The 20,943-nt window shown below is 36.7% G+C and overlaps 1 protein-coding gene across 1 annotated transcript in view; it reads left to right on the plus strand.

The window, feature by feature from the left end:
• The window catches only part of DDX46 (DEAD-box helicase 46), a 61,674-nt gene that overhangs the window by 8,597 nt on the left and 32,134 nt on the right, over positions 1-20,943 (plus strand). Inside the window, exons 4-14 of the mRNA XM_081090973.1 lie at positions 806-905; positions 3,841-4,006; positions 6,259-6,410; positions 7,457-7,570; positions 8,879-9,044; positions 10,315-10,435; positions 11,473-11,648; positions 12,577-12,698; positions 14,628-14,706; positions 16,424-16,506; positions 20,507-20,671. Of these exons, the coding sequence (XP_080947099.1) occupies positions 806-905; positions 3,841-4,006; positions 6,259-6,410; positions 7,457-7,570; positions 8,879-9,044; positions 10,315-10,435; positions 11,473-11,648; positions 12,577-12,698; positions 14,628-14,706; positions 16,424-16,506; positions 20,507-20,671 (1,444 nt within the window). The remainder of the gene's footprint in view (positions 1-805; positions 906-3,840; positions 4,007-6,258; positions 6,411-7,456; positions 7,571-8,878; positions 9,045-10,314; positions 10,436-11,472; positions 11,649-12,576; positions 12,699-14,627; positions 14,707-16,423; positions 16,507-20,506; positions 20,672-20,943) is intronic.

A 20,943-nucleotide genomic window follows, 5' to 3' on the forward strand; every position in this document is an offset into this window, starting at 1 on the left:
TACTCTGGTTTGTTGTTTCACTCTGTAATGATTTTTTAAAAAATGTGTTTTCACCGATTTTTTAGAGAGAGAGGAAGGGAGAGAAGAAGAGAAACATTGATGGGAGAGCGGAACATTGATGGGTTGCCATCTGCATGTCCCTCACTGAGGTTCAAGCTGCCAGTTCTCTTCCCAGGCAGTACCTGGGTTGCAGGTTTGATCCCGGCTCTCTTTGGGACTCCTGCAGGAGGAACCATCAGTGTGTCTTTCTCACATCGATTTCTTTCTTTTTCTTTTCCCCTCTCTCTCCCCCTCCTTATCTTCCACTCTATCTGAAATTCAATGGAAAAATATCCTTGGGTAAGGATTAACAAAAAAATAAAATAGAAGTTTATACTAGAGAAAACCTTGTTTATCTCTGAATATTTTCATCAAGTCTGGAAGCATTTCTAGGTATTTTAAAAAGCACTGATCATAAAGGGGCAAAAAAGACCAACCAATTTGATTACATTAAAATTATTATTACTATTTTTAATCTTATAGAATGTTAATGTCTTGGTATGTTTCTCCATTTGTTAAGTTTTACCCCTCCAATTTAAATTTTGTAGTTTTTCTATGATATGTTCTGTTTTCCTTATTTACAGTTAGTGTTATAGCATTAATTTTTTATTATATTTCCAAGGTATTTATTAATGGAATATAAAAATGCATGTGACTCTTGGAAGTTTATTTCTTACCTAAAAAGTAAAATACAAATCTATAAGAGTATTTTAAAATGAATGTTTCCAAGCACACATAGATGATATGTTTTTCTCTCTCTTTTTAGAAGGTCTAGGTCCAAAGAGAAAACAGATAGTGGAGAAAGTTCTAAAGAGAAGAAAAAAGACAAAGATGATAAGGAAGATGAAAAAGAAAAAGATGCTGGCGTATGTTTATTAGCATAAATAACTATATAATATAAACTTGTTTCTACAATGACAAATTCTTATTTTTTTAATGCTCTGTTTTATTTTGAAATAACATATAAGATAAAATAGTACTTGTTTCCTTGAGAAAATTTTTTTCTGAAAAAGTTGCATATCTATACATATCTGTTTTTGCTTACAAACTATTATCATACCATATGCAGCATTTTGTATACTTTAAAATTATAAATTTATCAATATATAAGGTCTCAAGAATAATAAGCTGCCCTACCAGTTCGGCACAGTGCATAGAGTGTGGATTGAAAGGTCCCAGATTCAATTCTGGTCAAGGGCATGTACCTTGGTTGTGGACGTGATCCCCAGTAGGGGGCATGCAGGAGGCACTTGATTGGTATTTCTCATTGATGTTTCTAACTATCCCTCTCTCTTCCTCTCTGTAAAAAGTCAATAAAAATGTATTAAAAAACATAATAAGCCCTAACCGGTTTGGCTCAGTGGATAGAGTGTCGGCCTGGGGACTCAAGGGTCCCAGGTTCGATTCTAGTCAAGGGCATGTACCTTGGTTGCGGGGCGGGCAGGTCCCCAGGCGGGAGTGTGCAGGAGGCAGCTGATCGATGTTTCTCTCCCATTAATGTTTCTAACTCTCTATCCCACTCCCTTCCTCTCTGTAAAAAATCAATAAAATATATTTAAAAACAACAACATAATAAGCAGCAGTATACCCACCATCTTAGAAATAGAATACCTTGCTGTTTTCATTTGTTATATATTGGAGATCTTGCTGTAGCTGCATACGTAGATAAAGCTTATTATTTTTAGTGCCTTCATAGTACTCTGTTGAAACAATGTAGAAAGATCACCTTTGATGGGTATTTAATTTGTTTCCAGTCTGTGATTTTAAACAATGGTGCATTAATTACTGTATCTATGTTCTTTGTGAATATAGCATAAGGTAAATTGGTATCAAATTGCCATAAAATAAGTTGTATAAATTGACTTAAGACATATGAAAATGTCTGTTTCCTTACTTCCTTGCCAACATAAGAATTTGAAAAATTAATTTTTACCAATGTAATTGGAGGTAATTGGTATTATTTTGAGTTGCATGTCTTTAAATATAAGTGAATATTTTCTTTTCTTTATTTTTTTGTTAAGCCTCACCCTTTCCGTTGATTTTTTTTAGGGAGAGTGGGAGAGAGGGAAAGACAGAGAAACATCGATGTGAGAGAAACACATTGATTGATTGCCTCCTGCACGAGCCCCCAACGAGGGCCCAAGCCTGGGAGAAGCTGGCAGCAGGGGTACATGCCCTTGATTGGAATCGAACCCAGGACCCTTTAAGTTTTTTACTATTTGCACTTTCTTTGAATTGCCTACTCATATCTTTTCCCATTTCAGAATGCATTATAGCGTCATTTCTTTGTTTTGTTCTCTTTTTGAGTTTGTTCTATTTTTTAGTGGTTGTATTTTAAATAATTTTTTTAAAAGGACCTCCTTGCTGAGCCAGGTAGCTGAGAGAATGCAACATAAGTCTGGGAGGTCTGGTTTCTGATCCAGTTTCTTCTATTGAATGACTAGGTGACCTTGAGAAAAGCACATAAGCTTTCTGGGGCTCATCTTTTAGAGAGGATGAAATTATTATAAAGACTGTAAATTCAGGGGGAAAAACTTTTTGTTTCTTTAAGAAATAAATTTATTTTTGAAATACAAACATTATATAATCATATTATAAGATATTTGGAAAGTTCAGAAATAATTCTCTGTAATCCCAAAACACCATTACATTATAATTATGTAATATTTTCTTTGACTGTTTTCTTCATGTGCTGCGTTTCCATACCTATCTATGGTGGCAACATATGTAACATTTTGATATATATAATGTTTAATCTTTAAGTCCCTGATTATGTGGTGATTTGCTGTCTTCTCTTAAGAGTATTATTAATAATCTCAATAATGGCTTTAGAATGGCTGTTTCTAGGAAACGTAGACCTAAAGGCTAAAAGACCAAAACTTCTTAATCATGTTGATAAATAGCTTCTTTTTTTTTTTAAATATATTTTATTGATTTTTTATAGAGAGGAAGGGAGAGGGATAGAGAATTAGAAACATTGATGGGAGAGAAACATTGATCAGCTGCCTCCTGCACACCTCCTACTGGGGATGTGCCCGCAATCAAGGTACATGCCCTTGACCTGAATCGAACCAGGGACCCTTCATTCCGCAGGCCGAAGCTCTATCCACTGAGCCAAACCGGTTAGGGTGATAAATAGCTTTTATTTACTTAATAATTTATAATAGAAAATTGCTTTTCATGGAGGCAATCTTGGAGGAGTTTAGATGATTTAAAGTTGAGAATAACTAATAACTAGGGAACTTTGCTAAGTCATGTAGTTTTTACTTTAAGGAAGAAGTTGAATTCATGTGTGCATATTGCTTATATCTAAAATGAGATTAATTTATGGTGTTTGAAATCTGTCTATTTTATTAGTTGAAAATGCTTAAAAAATTGATAAACACAGGTATTTATTGATTTTTTTTAGAGAGAGAGGAAGGGAAAGGGATAGAGAAAAAGAAACGTGGACAAGAGAGAAATAATGACCTTCTCCCTCCTGTACACCCCTGCTGGGTATTGAGCCCGCAACCTGAGCATTGCCCTGACCAGGAATACAACTGCGGCCTCCCAGTTCATGGGTTGATGTTCAATCACTGAGCCACACTAGCCAGGCGAAGATGGTTTTGTTTACTATTTCATTGTGTGGGTATATTCTTGGAGATATTTAAAAGATGTGTGACCTTAATCTGGTCTAAATATAGGAGGTTGTATATACATCTGTTTTTTTCCTTTTTATATACTTTGGGAAAATACTTGGAATATCACCTAGAGTAAAATCATTTATCCTTGCTTTCCTCTATCTCCTGTTTTCCTCCCAAGAACTTTGACCAAAATAAGCTGGAAGAAGAAATGAGAAAGCGGAAAGAAAGAGTAGAAAAATGGCGAGAAGAACAACGCAAAAAGGCCATGGAAAACATAGGGGAACTGAAAAAGGAAATTGAAGAGATGAAACAAGGAAAAAAATGGAGTTTAGAGGATGATGATGGTATATTCATTTGTTACAATAATAACCTATATAACAATTCATGTATAGTATTCTATAATTATGAATAATGTTGGTATTTTAAGACCATTTATTATGGAAAAAATAGAATGTTTATATATTATAACATAATGTTTATCATTTCAACCATTTTTTAAGTGTACAATTCATGGCATTAAGTACATTCACAGTCTTGTGCAATCAACACCACTGTCCATTCCCAGAACTTTTTCTTCATCCCAAACAGAAACTCTGTGCCCATTAAACAGTAATTCCCCATCCTGTCCCCATCCCCATCTGTTCCCATTAAACAGTAATTCCCCATCCTGTCCCCATCCCCATCCCTCTGTTCCCATTAAACAGTAATTCCCCATCCTGTCCCATCCCATCCCCGGTAACTTCTATTCTGCTTTCTGCTGCTATGAATTTGCCTATTCTAGGTACCTCATAAAAGTGGAATCATACAATATTTGTCCTTTTGTAACTGGCTTATTTCACTTAGCATAATACCTTCAAGGTTCATCTATATTGTAGCATATATCAGAATTTCATTCCTTTTTATGGCTTAATAGTACTCTATGTTATATAAATATATGTGTATATGCCACATTTTGTTTACCTATTTATCTGTTAGATATATGGGTTGTTTACACCTATTGGCTATTGTGAATAAAGCTCCTGTTATTATTGTTATGCAAGTAACTGTTTGAGTCCCTGCTCTCAGTTCTATATACCCAGAACTGGAATTGCTGATTTCATATGGAGGTTTTAAATGTCCCTTTTAATATTTATGTTAAATTTAGAATTGTAAAGTAGTGTTTATTAAGGATTACTGATTTTACTTTAGAGTGGAGAGTTGGGTACTTAAGGGCAAGTAAATAGCTTTTTATTTTTATTACAAATAATGTTAGTAATAAGGGTAAATTAAGGACATGGTTTCAGATTTCTCCTTTGACTTTTTAATGACTTAAAACAGAAACATTTCCCCTCCATATCTGATTTTGACTTTTTTTTTAAAATATATTTTATTGATTTTTTACAGAGAGGAAGGGAGAGAGATAGAGAGTTAGAAACATCGATGGGAGAGAAACATCGATCAGCTGCCTCCTGCACATCTCCCACTGGGGATGTGCCCGCAACCGAGGTACATGCCCTTGACCGGAATCGAACCTGGGACCCCTCAGTCCGCAGGCCGATGCTCTATCCACTGAGCCAAACCGGTTTCGGCTGATTTTGACTTTTTAATAAAGAATGTGAAATTTTATAGGAAATGGAATTTTGTTCCTTTTTTTTTTTTTTAAACATTCCTTTAAAATTCTCATTTTCTCTGGAAGTTCCACAGAGTGGTTTAAAAAGATAAATGGGCCCGGCCAGTTTTGCTCAGTGTTTGAGCATTGACCTATGAACTAGGAGGTCACCATTCAATTCCCCGTCAGGGCACATGCCTGGTGTGGGCTTGATCCCCAGTGGGGGCTGTGTAGGAGGCAGCTGATCAGTAATTCTCTATCATCATTGATGTTTTAGTCTCTCTCTCTCTTTCTCTTCCTCTCTGAAATCCATAAAAGTATATTTTAAAGAAAGGATAAATGGATTGTATCTTTAAGTGATGATGTTTTAGTTATGTAAAAAAGATTAGATTTGTCTTGAATTAAGGATGTTATTTTTTCTGTGCTTTAAAGAAAGGTAATTGAAAGGAAAATAAGTAAACTTATTTAGCAGATAAAGTTTTTAGTTTGGCTTTTAGTGTAATTGTAAGACTTATTATTGGAGATTTATTTTTAGGCATAATTTTTTGCCTCCTCGACTTAATTTGTTACAATTTTTTTCTATTATTATTCAGAACTAATACATGCTCGGTTTAAAGCTGTGAAGTATATTTGAACTGCAGTGTGCCTGCAGTTCATAACCTGCTTTCCATGTCTTTCCATACGAACAACTGTAATCCTACTTTTGCCCACCCCATGTTATTGTATTATAAAATACATTGTGATATATTGAATTGTAAGATTTAAATGAGAAAGCAGACCACTTTTTTGTCTTTTCATTAAGTTGCTGCTAATAACTAAGTTAATTTGATTTATAAATTATGGCAGTTATTGTGTTTCAGTTGGCATATAATTTTTATTTTCCCTTTCAACTGGAAGGGAGAGTGTTTAGGTAGTGAGAGAACAGGTCAGAATGGTTGGATGTGGTCTGATTGTGAAGAATTTCCCTTTGAAGCACATGTACAAAGAGTGTGTATTCTAATATTTTAGATGATGAAGATGACCCTGCAGAAGCTGAGAAGGAAGGAAATGAAATGGAGGGTGAGGAGTTAGATCCATTAGATGCTTACATGGAAGAAGTGAAAGAGGAAGTAAAAAAGTTTAATATGAGAAGTGTAAAAGGTGGTGGGGGAAATGAAAAGGTATGGAATTTTATTTTTAAAGATTTATATTCCTAGTTGGATAACTTGGTTTCATTGTTGATTGACATACTATTGACTTCAATGACTTTATAATGTTTTTGTTTTCTCTCCCATCTGGTACTTTTCCTAAGTACCAGAGATATTAGTGAATTTTTAACTATAAATGTTCTTGTTTCAAAGGTATTGTTGCCATCATCTTTGTTTAGTTTCTATGCTTGCTTATTGCATTCTTAATAGGTCCTCTTCAGACTTCTCCAGCATTTTCATCTTTCATACTCCCATCTCCCATACCCAGTCTAATTTTCTTTTTTAAAATAGCATTTATTACCTTTTCTCAGGTTAATATAATTTGATTTTTTATCATGTCTATTACTTGTCCCCTTTGTCTTCTAAAGTAAAGCTCCTCAGGAGCGCTGACTTTTACCTGTTTTACTGACTTCTCCTAAGCTCCCAGGACAACGTCTTGCTTGTTGAATGAGTGAAAAGTACCATTTAATAGTATTTTAAAAATAAATTATATTGCATAGTAACTGTATATAAAGTTATATATTATACAAGAAACTACATATGTATGGGGTGGACAGATACAGGTTTACAGTTGTGAGTATGTGAAAGAGTTAATAAAGCTGTTGTAATAATTATAACCTGCTTTCCATGTCTTTCCATACGAACAACTGTAATCCTACTTTTGCCCAACCCATGTTAATGTACCATAAAATACATTGTGATATATTGAATTGTAAGATTTCAATGAGAAAGCAGACCACTTTTTTGTCTTTTCATTAAGTTGCTGCTAATAACTAAGTTAATTTGATTTATAAATTATGGCAGTTATTGTGTTTCAGTTGGCATATAATTTTTATTTTCATATATGTATAGCCCATGGACACAAACAATAGTGTGGTGAAGGCCTGGGGAGGCAAGGACTGGTTGGGGGAGGAGGGTAAATGGGGGAAAAAGGAGGACATCTGTAATACTTTCAACAGTAAAGGGATTTTAAAATTTTTCAGCTTTTCAAAATATTTTATATTCCTTTTTTATTTTAGAAGTCTGGGCCAACAGTCACAAAAGTTGTCACTGTTGTGACAACCAAAAAAGCAGTAGTGGATTCTGATAAGAAGAAAGGGGAGCTGATGGAGAATGACCAGGATGCCATGGAGGTAATTCTTCATTAATTTTGAATTTTTCATGATGCTACCTTAGGCCCTGGTTGGGGAGCTCAGTTGTTTAGAGCATTGTCATGATATGCCAGTCAGGGCACATTCAGAAATCAACTAATGAATGTATAAATAAGTGGAATAACAAATTGATATTTCTCTCTCTCCCTCTCTTTCAAATCAGTTAAAAAAATAAAGTGCCCAAAGTGATGCTACCCTAGAAGTATTTACTAGGAATCAGTGATGAAGATGTACTTTTCAATTATGCAAACTATTATTAAGAAGCCTTGCAATTCTTAACAGTATTATAGCTGAATATCCAGTTGGTAGAACAATCTAACATCTTTGCCCTCTTGCTCTTTGCCCATTTGTTGTTAATCCTCACTCGAGGATATTTTCCCATTGATTTTTTAGATTAAGAGGGGAAGAGAGAGAGAGAGAGAAAAAGAGACATCGATGTGAGAGAGACACATTGATTGGTTGCCTCCTGCACATGCCAGGACCAGGGCCAGGAATTGAGCCTGCAACCAAGGTATGTGCCCTTGATAGGAATTGAACCTGGGACCCTTCAGTCTGCAGGCTGACATTCTATCCACTTAGCCAAACTGGCCAGGGCTGTATGCCCAATTTTGATTGTCTTATATTTCATCAGCTCCTCTCAGACATATAGTAGGGAGAGAAGAAATGAATTGACAGAATGAAATTTCTTCCTATTAATACGCATTGTTAAGATTTGCTATAGGGAACTATAGCAAAACATCATTAAAGCCGTATTAGAATTATTTTATTTATTTTTATTGGTTAATGATTGTAGAGAAAGAGGAAGCGGGGGGAGAGAAACATTGATTTGTTGTTCTCCTTATTTATGCACTCATTGGTTGTTTCTTTTGTGTCCTGACTGAGGATCAAAACCACAACCTTGGCATATTGGGATGATGCTTGAACTGACCTACTTGGCCAGGGCTAGAATTATTTTATTATTTTAGCTTTATGTTGTTAATGCAACTTTCTATAAGGAAAAAGAAACGAAAAACGAAATTGAAAAATTCAGAAATTAAAAAGTAAAAGCCAAAGATTATTTTCTAGGAGAGGATGATTTTATTTTTAATTTAATTTTTCCCCATCATCATTTATCTCCCCCGCCCGCCCCCCACCCCCACCCCCCCATAACTCTTCCACCACAAACCTCCTCTCACCCTCCCACCTTACCCCCATACTAGGAGAAGAGGATTTTAAAAGCTAGGAATATTGATTGCCATAAATAGAAAATAGAAATGGATTTAGCTTTTAACTTTTTTTTTTAAATTATAGTATTCTTCAGAGGAGGAAGAAGTTGATCTTCAGACGGCCCTCACAGGCTATCAGACAAAACAGAGAAAGCTTCTAGAGCCAGTAGATCATGGGAAAATTGAATATGAACCATTCAGAAAAAACTTTTATGTTGAAGTTCCAGAACTAGCAAAAATGTCTCAAGAAGGTAAAATTCTTTTATTTATATGTTGCTTATTGTGGGAACAGAAGAGGATACACTTCTCTTTGTCCGGGAGAAATGTGGGTAGCCCTGTGACTTGATGTATGAGTAGGGGAATTGCCTGATTTACCTGGGGAAGTGAAAGAGGGAACTAGAAGGTGAGAAGTCATTCTAGAGCAGTGGTCGCCAGCCGGTGGTCTGCGGACCACTGGTGATCCGTCAGGTCCGAAAGGTTGGCGACTGCTGTTCTAGACAGTGGGTAAGTCATCTGCAGAAATTCAGAGTTGTGAAGAGTCAGTGTGTTTTTGGAAGTATTTAAAAAAATGAGCATCCATGTTGTCGTGGCTCAATTGGTTGGACATCTTCTCATGGACTGAAAAGTTGCTGGTTAGATTTGCAGTCAGGGCACATGTCTGAATTTCGGGCTCCATCATCCCCGGTACTGGGTGTGCAGGAGGCGGCTGATCGGTGTTTCACTCTCACATTGATGTTTTTCTCTCTCTGCCTCTTCATTTCTCTCTAAAAATCAATGAAAAATCTATTTTTTAAAATGAGCAAAAATTAGTTTGGCTCGTGTAGTTGAGAATTTTAGAATTGAAATGCTAACTTCATATGTGAAATTAGCAAATAATATATTGTTAGCTTTTGAGAGAGGGGAGTTAGGAACCAATGTGCATCTGTAATATTGGTAGAATAAGAATAATCTGGGCAACTCTTGCTTGGAGAAGATGATTGTATTACTTGTCAATCATTGTTCTTTTAATACTTTGCAATTTAAGATAAAATAAAAGCCAAATTGTAGAAATTGGGATATTTTGTTTCATCCTTTGTTGGTTGCAAACAGTAATTGCTTGAACTGTCTCTGTCTCTCTGAGCTATTCGGTGCTTTGTCCAATAGCTTTTCTATGGCGTAATCTGTGTTAACACTAACAAAGGAATTGGAGATTCTTCTTTTTTTTTTTTAATATATTTTATTGATTTTTTACAGAGAAGAAGGGAGAGAGATAGAGAGTTAGAAGCATCGATGAGAGAAAAACATCGATCAGCTGCCTCCAGCACATCTCCCACTGGGGATGTGCCCGCAACCCAGGTACATGCTCTTGACCGGAATCGAACCTGGGACCTTTCAGTCCGTAGGCCGACGCTCTATCCACTGAGCCAAACCGGTTTCGGCAGGAATTGGAGATTCTTAATCTTACCATAGCTAATTGAGAAATATAAGGCACTAATAGTAGAACAACAATTAAGAGTTTTTAATCTGGATTTTGTTTTGTAGAGGTGAATGTCTTTCGGTTGGAAATGGAGGGCATTATTGTCAAGGGAAAAGGTTGCCCCAAGCCAATTAAATCTTGGGTTCAGTGTGGAATTTCCATGAAGATCCTAAATTCTCTCAAAAAGTAAGTGGTTAGTGGTTGTCCACATTTTCAAAGTTTTCTACTCAAAAGTAGCCTTTTCACACAAGTACCTCCTTTGGTTGTATTTTTACTCTAATAGAAAAACATATTTTTTCTTAAACAACTTTATTGAAATAATTTGCATAATAACAAAATAACTCTTTAGTATATTATTGGGGTTATGCAGTCATCACCATAAGCTAATTTTAAACATTTTCATCATCCCCAAAAGAGATCTGTATCCATTAGTCAGTCTTCCTGTTCCTTCACCCTAGGTAACCACTAATCCAGTGATGGCGAACCTTTTGAGCTCGGCGTGTTAGCATTTTGAAAAACCCTAACTTAACTCTGGTGCCGTGTCACATATAAAATTTTTTGATATTTGCAACCATAGTAAAACAAAGACATATATATATATATATATATATATTTTTTAATATATTTTATTGATTTTTTACAGAGAGGAAGGGAGAGAGATAGAGAGTTAGAAACACCGATGAGAGAGAAACATTGATCAGCTGCCTCCTGCACATCTCCCACTGGGGATGTGCCTGCAACCCAGGTACATGCCCTTGACCGGAACCGAACCTGGGACCTTTCAGTCCGCAGGCCTATGCTCTATCCACTGAGCCAAACCGGTTTCGGCAAGACTTATATTTTTGATATTTATTTTATATATTTAAATGCCATTTAACAAAGAAAAATCAACCAAAATAAAAGAGTTCGCGTGTCACCTCTGACACGCGTGTCATAGGTTTGCCATCACTGCACTAATCTATTGTCTCTGTAGGTTTCTCTATTCTGGACTTTATATATTAATGGGAACATATCAGTATAGTCTTTTGTGACTGGCTACTTCCACTTAGCCTATTTTCAAAGTTCAACCATGATGTACAGTGTCTCAGGACTTTATTCCTTTCTGCCAAATAATATTTTATTGTAGGAATATACCACATTTTAGAAAACCTTTTCCTCCTGGAATTTTTAGAGCCCAAGAGATCTCAACTTTTACCTTGTCTTCATTTGGTTTTCTTTTTAAGGCACGGCTATGAAAAGCCCACACCAATCCAAGCTCAGGCGATTCCTGCTATAATGTCTGGACGGGACTTGATTGGCATTGCCAAGACTGGAAGCGGAAAGACGATTGCTTTTCTGTTGCCCATGTTTAGACACATCATGGATCAGAGGTCATTAGAAGAAGGAGAGGGGCCAATAGGTACAATTTTTTTCCATTGAACTATTTATTCAGATAACTAATTTGTTGTCAGTTAATCAGAAAGACCTGATACTTTATATTCTTAATTATAACAATAAAGATATCTTTATGTACATTTTCTTTATAAATTTGGCACTTTGGGGCTGATTTCCCCTTACCAGCAGGTGGAGTGAGAATCTTCAGAGCTCTGGAGTGACATCTCAGAAGTACAAAAACAGCCTCTCCTGGCACAGCTCAATTTTTAAACTCTGACTCGGCAGGTAGACTCCTCATGCATCTATCTGTTTATTTATGTTGAGGTTTGTTCTCAGCCCCGTATCAGTGGATTTATAAACTCAACATAGAGGATTATAAAGAAACATGTTTTCCCTTTTTTGGCCTTACAAGGCTATAGTGCCAGCATTCATTTAGGATTTGGTCTTCATATGCAGATTTCTTGATTCATTTGGCAGACGTCTCTTCTGCAGATTTGAATAGGGTTTTGGAAGGTTGTTATGAGCTCCTCTCGGAAATTTAGGGCGCAGTATATTTTTCTTCTATCTGTGCCCCTCAGACCAAGGTTGTTTCTGGAAACCGGGGAATGGCTCTGCAGCACAGTGAGTCACTTGATCATCTTTGCTCTGTGATTTGCAGTTGAGAATGATTTGCATTCTTTTCAACCCAGTATTTTCTTAGTGGTTAAGTAGGCAATTAACTGATTTATTTTCCTATAGCATGTTCTTAAGTCTACTTAAAGTAATTCTTCGTCACAATCTTTATTATTATAAAGCTTCTAAGATAGGGTTTTTGGAGGCGCATAAAACAAATTAAAACAAAAATTAGACCAAGAGATCTAAACTTCATTACAGAGGCTAACTATAGCACTTTAAAGCATAGCCTCTTAAAGAGAATTTTGGTGGTTAGGCTTTTGACGTATTTATCTTTTCAGCTGTCATCATGACTCCAACTCGAGAACTGGCTTTACAAATTACTAAAGAATGTAAGAAGTTTTCGAAGACCTTGGGACTTAGAGTGGTCTGTGTTTATGGAGGAACCGGAATCAGTGAGCAGGTAGTTATAAAAGGAACATTCAGTTTTTTCATTCTTAAATTGAATGATTTAATAACATAAAAGTGTTTTTTTTTGTTTTTGTGTTTTGTATAGTGATTGCTTCTAAAATCTTAAAGAATGAGGTGTGAAAATAATACAGTGAGTTGTTATATTTTGGAATTTTGAAATCCTTCTTATACTTTTTAGCCTTCCCATTTCTCCCCTTCTTTCTTTGCTCAAGAAAGGCAGATATTTTTTCTGTTTTACAGATAAGGAAATGATTGGAAAGGTTAAATAAGGTGACCAAAGTCTTTAGGTTAACAAGATGTGGTTTGACCAAAAACCTAGGTCTTCTGATTCCTGGACATTATTCATTTTCTCTGATTTATGTGACATCTTTGAAAGGTGGGATGCATTAATATCAGAGTTTTAGCTAAATTCTTAAATGATTTCAGAAGATTTATTTAAAAATACCTTCATTCACTCTTTTTAGTTTGGCATTTCTCCAGGTGTCTTCTAAAGAGTGATAGTCATTGGATATCTACACTAATAAAAGACAAAGATGCTAATTGACCATACATTCGCTACGCTCATCAGCCAATCAGAAGAGTTTGCAAATTAACCCAACAAAGATGGCCGTTAAATTTGCATACTGCAGGCAGATCCTGCTGCGCTGCCCTGCGCAAGCGGCACGATCTCCAGCCGCCACCGCCCCAGCGTGGGATCCAAGCCTGCTCTATGCGGCCCAGGGTGGGCGGCTGCATGATCCCGAGCCCCCGCTCACCCCAGCTGGGATCCAGGCTTGCTGTGTGCAGCCCAGGGCGGGGGGTGGGGTGGGTGTGGGGGGCGGGAGGCAGCGAGATCCCCAGCTGCCGTCCGTCCCAGCGTGGGATCCGGGCCTGCTGTGTGTGACCGGGGGAGACGGGGCAGGCACCGCAGGATCAGGCATGCCATCTGCCACCAGGGGAGCGGGTCTAAGCCAGCAGGTGGTTATCTCCCGAGGGGTTCCAGACTGTGAGAGGGCACAGGTTGGGCTGAGAAACCACGTGCGGCCCCCCCCCCCCCCGCCAGTGTACAAATTTTTGTGCACCGGGCTTCTAGTTTTCAATAAAAGAAGGAAAAAACTGGGTTTGTTTTATGATCAAATAAGTTTTGTAAATGTTGGATTGTACAGAGTTAAAACAGGTTTTTTTCCTGCAAGACTCCTTTGTCTTTAATATGCTAATGTATATTGTGATACCAGAAGAATGGGTTAAATGGCATTTTTTAAACTTATTTAAACCCTTTCTGAAGACTCGTGTTCTCAGATTCTAGAACATACTTTGGGAATATTTGCTTCTGTTATCCCAATGCTGTTTTAAACACTTGATTTTAGTTTTCTAAGTTTATCTTTTTGTGTGTTTTTTTTTACCACAGTGTATAGTAAGATACATTTACAGAATAACCTTGTACATGCACACACAGTATATTTATAAAGAAGTCAAACAAAAGTTTTATAATGTCTAACACATTCTGATATTTTTCATTCTATTTCATTTTTAAAATACTGTTTGTGTGTATTGATTTCGTGATTCACTAATGGAAACGACTTTCATCTTAAAAACGTTGATCTTATATGTAATTGCTTTATTGGCTGCTAGCTCATGTTCCTTTTGGTTTTGAGGGACTGTGTCAAATTATAATTGGTAAAAAAAATCTCTGATTTTCATCGACTTTGAAGTTATATAATCCCAAATGGAGAAAACATGAATTCTCCTTTTTGAATTATATACATATTAGCAGTGCTCCAGTATTTCAGTATATTAAGTAGGAAGCTTTAGATTCTTCTAATCAGACCTGTTTCTTACACTACAGAGCTGTGCCAAGGACCCTGGAAGTAGTCTCAAATCTCTTTAAATAAGCACATAATTATACATAGACTATAAAAGTTCTTTTTTTTTTTTTTATTAGATTGCTGAACTGAAAAGAGGTGCTGAAATTATTGTTTGTACACCTGGTCGAATGATTGACATGTTAGCAGCTAACAGTGGTAAGTCGGGTATTTTTTTCTCTTTTCTCCTTTTTGGATTATATACATTTTTGTTAAATCACAGCAGAAACAAGAAACCCTCAAAGGGTTTCTACATTTCTTCTTAAAGCTGTAATATCTTAAAATATGTATTGTAACAATCTTATTATTGTAAGTGTTCATAATATTTTTGCAATTTAAATGAAAATTTCTTTTCAAAAGTAACTCCATCCGATCTTTTCAGCACTTAACATGGATTCTTAATACAAGTTTAGCCTAACTTTCCTTTAAAAGGATGAGGGTCTATCTCTTTTTTCATTATAAAATTTAGATATTTTTTCTCCACAGGTGCTAGTATTTTCTTACAATACTGGATCAATTAAGATATTGCAGCTTCAAGAAACTTTATCTTTTGTAAATATTGCATGTTTTTAGCTCAAATGTTGTGCTTTGTTCAATTATTCCCTGTCAAAACTGTTACTAAACTGTTGACATTATTTAACTTCTGTGGAGAAAGGCCCTTCAAGATTTATAGAACTGGGCTTCCGAGACTTAAACCATCAAAGGTAGGTAATTTAATGCTGTTCCCAACCTTACAAAATTACTTGGAGCTGCAAATGTTGGTATGGAATACTTAAACATTAGAAAGCATTTATTTGGGCTCATTTCTATTTTTTTGAAGAAAATACTTTCAAAGGTTTTTGTTGCAGTAGTTAGTATATAAATAATAGAATATTAAAACCCAAATAGTGCATGTTTCTAATAGCATTCTGCTTGAGTTTCTGTATCTATTTAATTCTAATGCTATATGAAGTTGACAAAGTGACATTGAAATTGTATAGCATATGAAAGTTTTTGGTTGGATGTTGAAATAATCCCTTGTTTTTTCTCAATGCTGCATTAAGTCTCCTCCTGAAATTCATCTTGATTAATTTTACCTTTTTCCCTTATCTATCCTTTCAGTTTATATTTAATAACTGTTTGCCAGGTGATTGATTCAACAATTGATGGAAGTGCTTGTGTTAATTGTTTAGAAAGGGTTTCCTGTGTATGTATGTAATTTTTACTAGCTAAGAAGCCTGTCACATTTCTTTAAACCTGTGGGAGCATGTAATAAAATTGGATTTTTTATCTATATATTAAAAAATGTATCCATGTAATACGTTTGGTATTTAGTTTTCATGTAATGTGATAGCTACCTAATGGTGTTGCATAGCTTCTCATTAGCGTTTTGACATTCCCATTAGAAGTTTCTGACTAGATGGAAGTAGGTTATAAGGTCATATAAAGAGAGGTTTTCTGCATCTGAAATAGTTAGCACTGGCATTTGCTTTCCACACATACGCTGTAATCTCTAATATGTTTTTTCCTAGGTGATGCTGTCAGATAATGGCTGATGTGGCTCGATGCTTCATCTCAGTCTTAGTTTTATGATGTGTTTTGGAGAGGGCTGTTTTCTGAATTTTACAGGTTCTTCAGGCCCTATGATGGTATGCAAGAGAAGAGTTTGACAAATAAAGGGCCTCATATACCCATTGTCAGAAAGTATTTGCCATTAGTTAAGACATTGTAGACCAAAATTTCTTTTCACTGTTTAAAGATAACTAACTTACCCCTCTCGTTAAGTCAGGCATTTTAGTTCCCTTTACAGTTTTGTAATGTTCTTGGTAGCCATAAAATGAATTGTGACTGATTTTTAGTTTTCTTTTTGTCTTTTTTCAACCCCCCCTTATCTTAGGTCGGGTCACAAATCTTCGAAGAGTGACATATGTTGTTTTAGATGAAGCAGACAGAATGTTCGATATGGGTTTTGAACCACAGGTAATCATTAAATTCCGTAGTGTTTTGAACTATAAATCATGTAACAACTATGAGAATGTAATTTCTGTAAGGTTTTAAAATTTTCACATTTCTGCTATGTGGGTTGGGGGCATATGAAATTGAAATAGGCATTTATGTTTTTAATTCTCTATAAAACTCATTCAGGAGGTATTCATGCAGGCTTTACTTAGCCATCTAAAACCATAATTGGTAAAATTAGAATTGAAATGTTAATAAAAGAAACTTAAGCTTTCATAGTTCATATTTTATAGTTTTAATGTACTTCCAAATACATTGCTTTAATTCATGCTTTTAATTACCTAATGATCTAGATAGCACATATTTAAATTCTCCAGTTGTAAAAACTGATGCCCAAAGCATTTGCCTAGCTTAGATTTTACCTGACACATGCTATTTGCTCAAATATAAATTTCAGTGCTATAAATTTAGAAAAATACATGTTAAAAGATGCTATAAAATTTTCTTAACAAGGAGAGTAATGTTTGCCCTAGCCAGTTTGGCTCAGTGAATAGAGGGTTGGCCTGCGGACTGAAAGGTCACAGATTTGATTACAGTCAAGGGCACATACCTGGTTGGGGTGCATGCAGGAGGCAACCAATTGATGTGTCTCTCTCACATGGATGTTTCTCTCTCTGTCTCTTCTTCTCTCTTCCACTCTCTAAAAGTCAATGGAAAAATATCCTTGGGGAAGAATTAACAAAACAAAAAAAGCGGGGGGCGGGGGGGGGGGCGACAAAAAGAGCAACGTGAGTTGCCAACATTTTTTTATGAGAGAGAGAAACATCAATTTATTGTTTCCCTTATTTATTAATTCATTGATTGATTCTTGTATATGTGCCTAGGGTGGATCAAGCCCATAACTTCGGCGTATATGGAATGCTCTAACCAACCGGGCTGCCTGCCCAGCCAGGGCCAAAAAAAGTTTTTTTAATCACAAACTGCAGTAATAGAAACGGGATTTAGGAAGGGATACGATTAAAATTATATTCAGTCTTTTCAATTATTCATGTATTCTCCAAAAATGTATTGCCTGTTATTTGATATATATGTAGTGTGTTTAGAATTACGGACCACATTCTAAATGAGATATAGGGGTGTGCAAAAGTGAGTAAACAGGATATGGTAACACTTGAGCCATGTGAAAAATAGTTAAAGGGGTGAAGAAATTTAGCTTGGAGTAGAGGACCTTATAGCATTCTTTACAGGGTTTTTTGTTGTTTGTTTGTTTGTTTGTTTTTGCAAGGGAAGGACAGTAAATGCTTCTGGACAACCAGTAGTCTTTAACTCAGTGGTTCTCAACCTTCTGGCCCTTTAAATACAGTTCCTCATGTTGTGACCCAACCATAAAATTATTTTCGTTGCTACTTCATAACAGTAATGTTGCTACTGTTATGAATCGTAATGTAAATATCTGATATGCAGGATGGTCTTAGGCGACCCCTGTGAAAGGGTGTTTGACCGCCAAAGGGGTCGCGACCCACAGGTTGAGAACCGCTGCTTTAACTGAAAGCACTGGCATGTGGGTGCCGAATATTCAAATTGGGCAGGAGTGAAGCCAGGGAGACCTGTTAAGAGACAGTTGAAGTAATCCAGATGAGAGGTGGTTGAGGTTTGGGCCAGGAATTTAGGATTTATGTTGTAAATGCAAGTGCCTTGTCTAGGACTGTCCCTTTCTCAGATTTTCTTTGATTAGAAGGAAAATGTGATCCTAAAATTTTTTATATTCTTGTCATGACCTTCACCCTTCCTAATTTCTAACCACTCACCACTACCTACCTTGAAACTATCATGTGTTTTGTTTTTTTTAATTAAAATAAATGGTTTTGTTTGTTTTTTGTTAATCCTCACCCAGTGATATTTTTTTCCATTAGTTTTTAGAGAGACTGGAAGGGAAGGGGAGGTGGGGAGACACATTGATTGATTGCCTTGTGCATTCTGACTGAGGTCCAGGAATGAACCTGCAACCGAGGTACATGCCCTTGACTGGGAATCGAACCTGAGACCCTTCTGTGTCTGGGCCAGTGCTCTAACCACTGAGAACACTGACCAGGCAAAATTTTTTTAATCCTCACCCAAAGATATATTTATTGATTTTTAGAGAGGAAGGTAGAGGGGGGAGCAAGAGAAACACTGATAGGAGAGAGAAACATCCATTGGTTGCTTCCTGTACATACCCCGACCAGGGATCAAACTTGCAACCTGGTTATGTGTCCTAACTGGGAATTGAAGCCGAGACCCTTTGGTGCACAAGATGATGCTTCAACCTAATGAACCACATTGGCCAGGGCTTTTTTTTCTTAAATTATTTTTTTAAAATTGAAAAAAATACCTTTTTTTTTATTTCAGAGAGAAAGGGGGAGAGAGATAGAGATAGAAATATCAATGGTGCAAGAGAATCTTTCTTTGATCAGCTGCCTCCTTCACGGCCCCTACTGGGGATTGAGCCCGCAACCCAGATATGTGCCCTTGACCTGAATCAAACCCAGGACCCTTAAGTCCACAGTCCAGTGCTCTATCTGATGAGCCAAACCGGCTAGGGCCATTTCTGTTTTTTCTTTCTTGTTTATACTAGTCATTACCAGAATCCTAGGACTTCTTGATTCCTCCAGTGCTCTATAGACACTGAGGCAAGTGTTGCTTGGATCCCATCCACTCAACAATGTGTTCATTTTCATTGTTCTATTTCATTCTGTAGTTTTTATCACCATTTGACACATAATATATTTATCTGTCTACCTTATTAGAATATAAGCTAATTAAAATATAAGCTAATATGAAGACAAGTTTTTGTCTCTTTTCATTGCCTATTCAAACACTTAGAAAATGCCTGGCACATAATGGTTGCTCAGTAAAAATGTGTTGAATAAATGAAGGTAAATAGTAATATTAAGTAGAGAATGGTTACATCCTAGATACAGTTTGAAAATTGAGACTCTTGAATTTGTTGATGGATTGGTTGTGTGATGAGAAAAAAGAGGGTAGTCAAAGATGGCTCCTAGGTTTTTGGCCTAAACATGTGGATGACTAGAATTGCCATTTCTTGAAAGCAGGAAATTATGAGAGGAACAAATTATGGGGTAAAATCAATTGTAGAGCTCTAGCCGGTTTGGCTCAGTGGATAGAGCATCGGCCTGCGGACTGAAGGGTCCCAGGTTCGATTCCGGTCAAGAGCATGTACCTTGGTTGCTGCCGGGGTCCAACCCCAGCAGGTCCAGGGGTTCCCAAAGGCGTAGACGGAGTCGGCGAAGAAGGAATGACACGGAGACAGCGTTCAGTTGATCAGCAGCCTAGCCAGGATCTCCAGCCAAGTTCTGGTCTCGATCTCCAGAGAGGTTCTGCCGTTTATTGTCTTGTTACATCCGTATTTATCCCAGTTGATTTTAATCCTGTCAATTTCTATTACAAAGGTTAGGGTGTTTCTTATCTCCATTCCAGGGAGTAAAGATTATGTAGCTTAAGCATGATTGTTTGTAGTGATTAACTACCCGCCTGGCACTTAGTTAAGGAGTTTCATCCCCTCCCTGACTTCAGGGAAAAATTCCTACCTGGGGAAACAACCTTTCTCGGAGAGGTGACCTTGGTTAAAACACACAGCGCTAAGGGGAGCAAACATATTAAGAACAGTATGCTATATACACCAGGTCCCTTGAAACATATGCTGTGCAGATGTTTCTTTCCTGCAGCGACTGTGTCAAGCAGCAAGGATGGACTGGCTTCCGGCAGGTTGCGGGCACATACCCAGTAGGGAGTGTGCAGGAGGCAGCTGATCGATGTTTCTCTCTCATCGATGTTTCTAGCTCTCTATCCCTCTTCCTTCCTCTCTGTAAGAAGTCAATAAAATATATTTTTTAAAAAATCAATTGTAGAATTCTAAGGTAACAAGTTTAGAATCACTGACTAGATGTTCTCAAAAATTCCTTCTAGCTGGTTTTTACATCATGATTTTTAGTGACTACCATATTGATTTATGTTTTCTCAGGTCATGCGTATTGTGGATAATGTCCGTCCTGACCGACAAACAGTTATGTTTTCAGCTACTTTCCCCAGAGCTATGGAGGCTTTGGCTCGCAGAATCCTGAGTAAACCCATTGAAGTGCAGGTTGGAGGCAGGAGTGTGGTTTGCTCGGATGTGGAGCAGCAAGTGGTGGGTATAATCCTTACAAAACCCCCAGTTCCCTGGATGCTTAGGCAGTGTGTGATCCTTTTGGGATCAATGTTTGTGATGTAGTTAGATTATTCCTAAACCATGGAACTGACTGTCTTTACGATGCTCTTGTAGTTTCTTCCACCAGAAGTGGACTGGTAGGTGGGAATGTCACATAGCTATCTTATTCTTTGGTTAATAGGATGTGAAGTTAAGAGGAAGAACAGATGATCATTTGTCCACATTTGCAAGCCTCTTATTCTTTGAAAATT

This window comes from Myotis nattereri, assembly GCF_964212035.1.
Source record: "Myotis nattereri genome assembly, chromosome: 5".
NCBI classification, from domain to species: domain Eukaryota; kingdom Metazoa; phylum Chordata; class Mammalia; order Chiroptera; family Vespertilionidae; genus Myotis; species Myotis nattereri.